The sequence below is a fragment of the Melanotaenia boesemani genome, chromosome 21, assembly GCF_017639745.1.
Source record: "Melanotaenia boesemani isolate fMelBoe1 chromosome 21, fMelBoe1.pri, whole genome shotgun sequence".
NCBI lineage: Eukaryota > Metazoa > Chordata > Actinopteri > Atheriniformes > Melanotaeniidae > Melanotaenia > Melanotaenia boesemani.
In genome coordinates, this window is record NC_055702.1 from 6,288,006 (window position 1) to 6,297,409 (window position 9,404).

The 9,404-nt window shown below is 39.1% G+C and overlaps 1 protein-coding gene across 3 annotated transcripts in view; it reads right to left on the reverse strand.

Moving 5' to 3' along the window:
* Positions 1 to 2,655: 2,655 nt before the first annotated feature.
* etv4 (ETS variant transcription factor 4) overlaps positions 2,656 to 9,404 on the reverse strand; it is a 46,080-nt gene continuing 39,331 nt past the window's right edge. For all 3 annotated transcript variants that reach the window (XM_041973218.1, XM_041973217.1, XM_041973219.1), the window contains 4 exons: positions 9,314 to 9,361; positions 7,944 to 8,116; positions 4,453 to 4,554; positions 2,656 to 3,178 (listed from right to left, as the gene is read on the reverse strand). In XM_041973218.1, the coding sequence (XP_041829152.1) occupies positions 2,951 to 3,178; positions 4,453 to 4,554; positions 7,944 to 8,116; positions 9,314 to 9,361 (551 nt within the window). In that variant the 3' untranslated portion in view covers positions 2,656 to 2,950. The remainder of the gene's footprint in view (positions 3,179 to 4,452; positions 4,555 to 7,943; positions 8,117 to 9,313; positions 9,362 to 9,404) is intronic.

Below are 9,404 nucleotides of genomic sequence, written 5' to 3' on the forward strand. Positions count from 1 at the left end.
ATAAATACTCACTTTTAATCTTGTAGGAATCCACCGTAGTTAACAAGTAGCTTCTAGCCTTGGGGAGCCTGGTAGCTAATGCTGTGTAAGTTCAGGGTCACTGAACTGTCAATCAAAAAATCACTGACCAATGGGAAATGAGTTCTCAGAAGACCCTCCCACCTGAGAAGTTTGTGCCAGAAGCGCGAAGGAGAGAGATGTAGCGTAACTGGAAAGACGGCAGCGAGAATGAAACAGGAAAAAAAATATTTACTCACATGAAGAAAAGACAAAACTTTACAAAGTTGTTCTAAGAACTTGATTGCAGATAGTAAGTTTTACTTTTAAAAAGACTTTTTTCTTTTTTCACTAATGTTTTTTATCTCAATTTCTTCATTTTTGTTTGATATTCTGAAAGTCTTTCTTGATCCTTTAGGCACAAATCTAATCCCATACATTTCCCTCTGACTTCAACTAAGCATTTTGGTCCAGACAACTGCAGCTCACTGGATCACTCACACACTCTGTAAACCCCCAGCAGACCAACCTGTCTGGTTCAGGCACTTAAATCCCCACTGAGCTGCTGCCATGTGATTGGCTGATTAGCTGTTTGCGTTAAGGAGCAATTGCACTGGTGGACCTGATAAAGTGGCTGAGTGCTCTTGTGTTTGGAAATCCCCATGTAAAACCAGTTTTTATCATAATGATGCACAAGCAGCTGCAGATATAAATTCTACTTTTTAAAAGCATACCTCCACTGGGGATAAAAATAAAAGTAACTTAATCTTGCATTAACAATATCCATTTTTTATTTTAGGTCTTAGAATGACATTTAAAAAACTATCTACTTAAAATGATGCCTTTTCTAAAACAATTATTACAAAAGCCAAGCCGTATCTGCTCGTTGACGTTCATTTAGAGCAGGCGATCATTTTATTAATCTCCAGTATATTGATTAAAAAACTAACATCTAAATTGAATAAGACAAAACGGAAAGAAACAACTATGCAAGGGGCAGGTTAATATAGAATAAGGGAATTTAATAATTACTAAGTAATCATGAACAATGCACTAATACGCTAAAATAAACTACAATAAAATAAATCAAATGCTTATCCAGGTTTATAAACATTCTCTCATAGATTTTAATGATGAAATTATCTAAAGTTAGACGAAGCCATATACATATGATCAGAAACCTGGTTTATTTTAAATCTATTTATTATGTAACCAGGTTTGTTAAAATCTGTATTTCCTTATTCTTCTATCATGTTATGAGTTGTTTTAAATAACTTTAAAGGTTTAAATGACAGAGAAATGTAATATTAAACTGTTTGTATTGTTATCTAATTACTTTACTAAAATAGTTGTTTTTAATCTCTTAAAACGAGTCATATCTACTTGCTGTGGGTCCACACACATGGCGGCTGCCATATTTGTGCCTCTGTGCACACATCTCTATACATCTTATTTGGGTCAGTAGATCAGTCTTGTTGTTATGCTCATTATTTATTGGTGGAATGACAATGAAATTTTATCTTCATGTTTTAACTATGGACAAACAACTGCATGAGAAGTGAGAAAACTGAGCATTACAACTGTAGTACCAGCTTGTTTGATAGGTGCTAGAACACTGTTTGGGATAAGTAACACCTTTTAAGGGCACAGAAGAAAATAGTCCACATGTACACAATTCTGAAGTCATTACTCATAGTCCAGTCATACCTTTATCTGAGTCACCTGGATCCACTCACACTAGAAGGATTTTGGCCACTGACAGCCACCATCCATTCTGACTTCTGTTTGGCCTTTGACATAATTTCTATGCCCATCTTTACCACTAGATGTCAGTTATTCTAACACACTGTACCTTTTAAGTTTCTTTGGAAAAAACAAAATTATAAATAGTACATTTTCAGTAAGTAGACAAATGAGTTGTTAACTTTTCAGGAGGTTTTGCTAGTTGCTGTTTTATAAATAAAGTGTTTTTGCCCCAAGTTACAGGTTTAGGTAACTGGTTAACTACCATGTGTAGCCACAGCCATCCTGGGACAAACTCTTAGAAACATGACGGTCAATCCATACCAACAGGTTCTCTGACCCCCCACTATTTATTCATAGAAGGTAAAGTTTCTTGCCTAAGAATACAGCAGCAGAACGACTGGGATAAAGTGGACTGGTTATTTCACAATCTGCTCCAGTGCCGAAGTCACTGCTGCCCTAACGAATCAAACTCATGTAGCATAGTTTGGCACCGACTGAGCATCTGATGCAGATGGCTGACTGATGTTATCAAAGAGAGGCCTACCTGGACAACTATGAAGTTGTTAAACGACTGGTCTGCATCCTCAGAAGATGCTCAAGATGGCCTAAGTTTTACTCCTACACCAGGTGGACTTACACTTTAGTGCTTACAGACACAGCTATCGTTAAAAAAAAATAGATTTGGATTTAGCGTTTACAAGATAGAACTACAACCAAACAAACCTTAATTATATCTTAATTTTTGGAACATTTGGGGTACTCATGAAACTTCCTTTCCTTTCCTTAATACTGAATTTAGCCGTTTGTTAATCCATTTTACCTTTTATTTTCCACCTCATCAAAGAAAAGACAACCTAAATAAGTTTATGAAAAGGAAAAGAAGAAAGAAACACGAAATAGTCTGGACTCCAGTTTGGGTATTATTATGGGTATTTATTAATAAGCAATCTCTTCAACCACAGTCATGTTTAAGTGTTGAATAGGCCTCAGGTGTGAGAGGAATGCAGCTCTTAAAAACAAAACAAAACAAAACAAATCCCTAATGAGATTAATTTAAAACAAAAACATCGTAGCCTTATATACAAGTGGATGGGGTGGGCATGTGCAAGAGGTGCATGGGGATTGAGGGTGTGTATGATGATGGGTTGGTACAACAGGATTTCTGAAGGTGGGGGCAGAAAGGGCAGGTGGGTGCAGGGGCTTGGCTTTAGTACATGTAGCCTTTGGAGTAGGGCTGAGGGCCCATGTTTTGAGGGGCTTGTTCTGGGGTGTAGGGCACTCCCTCGTCCAGGTGCGACAGGGGCACCGTGTCCTCCTCGTTGACGTAGCGCTCGAACTCGGCCTTCAGGCTGGGCCGCTGATTGTCGGGAAAGGCCAGGGAGATGAGCGCCTCGGGCTCGCACACAAACTTGTAAACATAGCGCTCTCCTGCCACCTGCAGAGAGAAATTCAGCAGTCAGCTGATTTTCACCTGAACATGAGAATTTCAGAGGTCACTTCACAAAACACAGAAGCAAACTTTTTATCCTTTTTTGATCCATCAAATCTTTTAATTTGATCCTATTTTATTGTAAGAAAGATGTTTACAGGGATATTCCAGATTGTTTTGTTTTTGTTAAAGTACTGAGAATAAGCAGGTGCAGCAGACATCAGTGAGTGTAGCTCTTAGTTTGAGAATTAAGGAGCAATTCTGCCAGGGGAACTAAGTTTAGAGCTACACAGACAGCATCACAGAAGAGTGAATTTTGTTTTTACTTTTCACCAAGTCAATGCCTTAAAATCTGAGCAAATATAATATTGTAGATTGCACATTTTGTCTGCACTGCAGAAGTCTGTGACATTTTCTTTAAGGATGTGGTAACATGTTCGCTTACGCATTAAAGATATTCATCGAGATGGTGATGCAGCCGTAGAGGTTAAGGTAAATCTTAATTACCTTTAATAACTTATTAGTTATTTATTTTTCTTTTGTTTAAACCAGTTTTTTTAATGGGTTTCTAGGATTATCTTGCACTCCCCGCCAACATATTCTAGTTGCATTCATTACTTTTAAATGGATGCATATGCAATTTCAAACTAGGGTGTTTTAATGTGCATAAAAGTCGTTTGTATATATTTTTTATACTTCTTTCTGATGCTGAAAGCTACCAAACAAAAATTTATATGTATGCATAAAAATAATAGAGTTCTTGATTCTAGAAGTACAGCTTTTTAAAAGGAGTACCTTCCAGCTAAGAAGAAATTAAGACTTAAGGTATGCAAACAGAACCTTTAACTTGTCTTAAACTGCTCCCGTCTGCCACGATACACTTTAGATTTGATCAGCTGTGGCTTTTGACTGACACTTCAGGCTCAGCAGATGAAATGAAATAGAGCTTCTTTGGTTCATAAAGTTCACAGAATTGTTTAAATTTGTTTTTTTTCTCTTCACCGTGGCCTTCCATATGCTTGTAAAGTCCCTTTCAGGCCTCCTTTATGAAAATTTCGTAGATTATAATACAACCGTTGCACAAATATACAACTAGAAATGAGTTAAAATGATTTGTCATGTTTGAGGAAAGTAAAATAAATTTTTTTTTTATGTTGACGCAAATGTTGCCATAAATGATCTTTGGAGCTGTTTTAAAACAATTAAGAAGCCATTAATTATTAACTATATGTAAAATTGTTTTCTGCAGCATCTGTACAAATATTCTGGATGTTTTGTACCTTTTGCATGATTCCCTTCTCGTAGTAATAACGTAAGGAGCGGCTCAGCTTGTCGTAGTTCATGGCTGGACGGTTCTTCTGCATGCCCCAGAGCCTGGCAACCTGAGGAGCAGGAAACACCCCAGTTAAACTTTCAGTAGGAAAAATGAAAAAAAGTTTTTTTTAATGGTTTTAAAATCTTGACACATCAAGATGAGAACCATTTGCACGTCAGCATTCTTTTTCTCCTCAGAAGTTAATTCCCAAACTAACCATTAACAGGTGTTTGTAATTCAGCTCTGTGACCACTAAGAGGCCTCAGCGGCAAACCAAACTCCCCTCTGCTCTTAAGTTCAACTGTGTCAACATGCCAAGACCAGGGCGAGTCCCCACATGTGGATTCACTTCCTTTTTATGTAACCCGTTACCACTTGAATGCAACCAGAGTCCCAGAATGTTTGCAGTGAAACAGGAGTCAGAGCTCTGTGGTGAAATACGGCCTTAAATTAAACGCTGAGCGGAGCTGATAACGAACTGCCACCTCTGACAGAAGACAAATGCCTTACAGCAACCTCACACAGGCAAAAGGGGGAGTAAATTAAATCATTTGGCAGGGCTGCATGAATTTTATGTTGACAAACATTGCAGATGTGGAGGAGGGGGACTGTAAGGCAGGGGGGGGGAAGGGAAGTTGAGATTCATGACTCAGGAAGGCAGGTTGTATCCCACAGTAGCCACGAAGCCAGCTGCCCTGTTTGATCTCCGAGTGCGCTCTCAGCCCTAATTGCTCTTGTAAAACTCTTAGCCCATTCATTTTTAATGTACAGTAAAAAGATAATGGAAAACACAATATGGGCCTGTCCATACTGAGGCCCTCCTAAATGGACCCCACCCGATAGGTCTAATCAAACTGCAGACTTAAACATTGGGAAAATGTCTCAAGTAAGGAAATGTGAGCAGGTGAGAGAGAAAGGGGGGTGAGGGGGTTCTGTGATAGCGCTTGTCCTCCATTTATCAATTCAGCATTTCATGTGTTGAATAATAAATGGGGGGCTAATGGAAAGTGGATCAGAGAGTATAAGAAAAATGGCCAAATCCAATCCTAATAGCTGTCATTTAGGTTGCACCTTCAAACCCAGAGACCATAAATTCATTCCAAGAATAACTCCCAAGCTGTTCATATCAAGGTTAAATTAATCTAAAGATCTCTATCAACACAATCTGTGGACGAGGCCACACCGTGATGTGCTTTAAATAATACTCATGCCATTTAAAAAGTGATAGTACTGCAGCACGATAAGCCCAAGAAGCAACCTTTCTTCAAATTAACTGAAGAAATCAACTTAGTTAAAACAAATTAGGCATCATCAGTCGCTACTGTGTTAAAAAAGAAAACTGAAAAACTAAACTTACAGCTTTTTTCTTCCATTTTCTTCCCATTACAAAAAGCTAAAAGCTTCAAGTGCATTTTACTAATAATGAAGTTTGTAAAATAAAATGAAGCCAGTGGTTTTTTACTCATTCACATCCCCCAGCCAGCATCCCCCGTGCTATATTCTGTGTAGTTGGTTGAGTGCACGTTTAAAGAGAGCAGGATGTTTTTCCAAGAATTTAATGAGTCATCATTTCAAGGTGAAGAAAGGCCGTTTACACACAGATGTGTAAATGGCCTTTTAAATGTGTAAAAAATCCAGTAAGATGCACCTTTTACAACTGAAGCCGAGAGTAGCCATGCCTGCAGTTATTTATTCTTCATGCCGTTACCTGAAGATCAAAATATTGTTTTGGGTTCACGTCCATGTTCTGATGTCACTATTAGGCAACAGCTAACACAGCGATGGTGGAAGAGATCATGATAATGTGCATTTTTAGAAAGAGAAAAGTGCAGTAGATGGTATGTGAGGCCATTAAATACATCTCCTGCTTGTTCCTTTTGCTGTACTTTGCAACACGGCCCCCGTGTTTACTAGTGGTGCTTCTGTTTGCTACGTCTGGTTATGCATCTACAAGCTCACTGAAATATGCGCATAAATGAATACGTTTCGTCCGTATACGTACTTAATGTGGAGCAAAATCAGGCTTAAAGGGACATTGTGCAACATTTTTTTATTGTTTACTGGACAAAATTGATGTCTGCATGTATATATGTGTTATCATTGGTGTATTAGGACCTTCACTAATGATCTGACACATTCTCACAAGCGAAGAATTTTAGATCTGTTTATACATATGACGGGTAAGCCGGTAGGGCAGCGCCATAACAGTCTGCCATCTTGAAATTACAGCCACTGGCAAGAGACAAATAGCACCAACTATGCATTTTCCCTGTGAGCCAGAGCACAAATGAGAGCAGTTTACTACCCTGAAAAGTTGGAAAATCTGTTAAATTGTTTTTCACAAAAATGCAGTACCATGCAGCTGCAGCACGGGAGCCGTTTTACCATTGCAAAAAAGCGAAAAAGAATACTTGAAAAGGCAGCGTGACCAGACGATACAAAAAGGATAAACATCGGGCTAGCCTTCCCCAGCTAGAAGGAGCTCAAGAAGGGGAAAGATTTTAAAAGGGATGCTGAAATTGCAACTTTCTTCTCAACAAAGAAGTCAACAGTACTGCCTAAATATTCTATTCGGTTTTGGTACAGTGTTGCTCGTTATCATGGGCAGCATAACAGTTGTTTCTGCTAAAATACACCAGATCCGTTGGTTTCAGTCGCTTTCATAGTCATGGTAAAAACCGGCTTTCGGTAGTGGTAAAGCTGGACTAAAAGCTGGTGAGAAGGCTTTATGAGCTGTTTTTTACTGTGTCAAAAAGCTGGTGTGTTGTCCCCCCTTCTTTCTAAACAACGATACCAGGAACTGTCAGGAACTATACCTGACAGTGGTTTCTGTCCACCAGATGTTTTCCCTCTGAACAATTATGATCCAGAGGGAACTTCTTCACCTGAGTGTGTTAAGTTTGAAATTCAGTAATTGTTATTGGTTAATACATATTTCTGTATTTGTTTCATGGTGGTCACATATATATACTGTTAGTGTGAAGGGGGCGGAAGTCCGGTTGCTGGTATTGTAAACAAAAGTAGCAAACTGCATTATTGTGAATATGGCGGTGGTGAATAAAGTTTACGTTTAGAAGTGAGTTCTTTGTTTGTAACAGAGTGAACTCTATTTACTATCGGATGACATGCTTTCATCAGTGTTGAGGTTTTTTAAGACATGGCGGCTACCTTTGTTGCAATACGTGTTTGACAAAGTGAGACGTTAGAATGCGATACATGACTCCAACGCAAGATGGCGGTGAGTCTTACACAATGCCTCTTTAACAAAGAAAGACCTAGTTGTTTTGTCATAGTTTAAAAAATATAATGAAACCATTTTGACATAAATTATTCTGTTATCTTGCAAACAATCCTTTGTATCTCAGGCATGGCTGCTCTCAGCTTCTGTACCTCTACTCCTGCTGTTTTGAAGCTAATTGTTCCCACGTTAGAAGAAATAAAATGGATGTAGATTACCTCTTCGGGTTCGATGAGTTTGAACTCCATGCCGCGGCCAGTCCAGGCGATGAAGTGAGCATTGCCTGGGTCATCCAGAAGGGCCACCAGGAACTGCCAGAGCTGCAAGGAGCCACGACGCTGGTAAGGTGTGCCCTCACGGAAGACGCTACCCCCTTCCTGTTTCACCTCACCTGGATGACGAGCATCAAGAGGTTCACATGATTACTTTAGGTTTTTAAACAAAAATTGCACATGGCAGATTAGCCATGTCTTGGTGTAAACCACATATGTCAAACTGGTCCAGCAAAGGGCCGTGTGGCTGCAGGTTTTTGTTCCAACCAAGCAGCAGCACACCAGATTTGACTGATTCAATCAACTGATCTCAGTCTTCAGACAGCTGATTGGTCAAACTGTGTGCTCTTGGCTGGCTGGAACAAAAACCTGCAGCCACACGGCCCTTTGCTGGACCAGTTTGACATGCCTGGTGTAAACTATCAGCTAGGAAGTAATTTAACTGAAACACTGTGAAGATGATGCAGACATGTTTGTTTTATATGCAATAATTTGCTGAATCAAGACAAATCATCTTAATGGTAGATTTCCAGCCAAGCTGATGTGAAATTTAATACGTTTGGTACTTTAAAGCATTCAGCCGTTAAGATTCAATCATTAAGTCTGATCTGAAGCTCTTCTTAAGTTACAAGAGAAGTTTGACCCATAAAGTTTGAGAGGTAACTTAATTTTAGCAGCGCATGTACACCCGCAAGTCATCTAATGTAAATTTTTTATGTGTTTAAAAATGGAATTCAATCCTGTTTTAATTAACAAATGACTTCCCAAATAAGGGATGACAGATATTGTAAAATAAAATTAAAGGAAAATGTTTGAGGAGATAAATATAAAGGCAACACAGGAAATATAAAATAAAAATAAGGTGTGTAGTAATAAACAGGTAAATCGACACTGATTTGGTTGTTTACTTGTTACTGGATATGTTGTACATAAGTGTGGGAACATGAGAAGTGCAGCTAAGTTACTGCTCTCGTCTCTCAGATAACTTGCACACTTCACTGGTTTAACCAGTGCCGACACCTCAGGCTTTTCACTCAATCTGTGTCAGTAACAACAACCAGCTACACCATGGGAAACTGCTCGTCTGCGTGACAGAGGAGCCCCACATAGCATGCATAACGAAACCAAATCCACTAACTGAGCCTCTGAGTTCTCAAAGACCTGTTTACGTCTTACACAAGGATCTCGGATGTCTATATAGGACAATATTCAGGTGTTGAGATTGAAGTGGGTGACTTTGTGTGATACTGCTGTCATTAGCTTACAACAACGCTGTGGGGACTATGTTGCATATGGGTTTGGATGGGCAGGCTCACCTTCGAACTTCTCTGGAACCACACGGGAGTCATTTTCAAACAGATAGCCTGAGAGACAAGGAGAGACTTGTGTTAGAGTTACAAGCAGCCT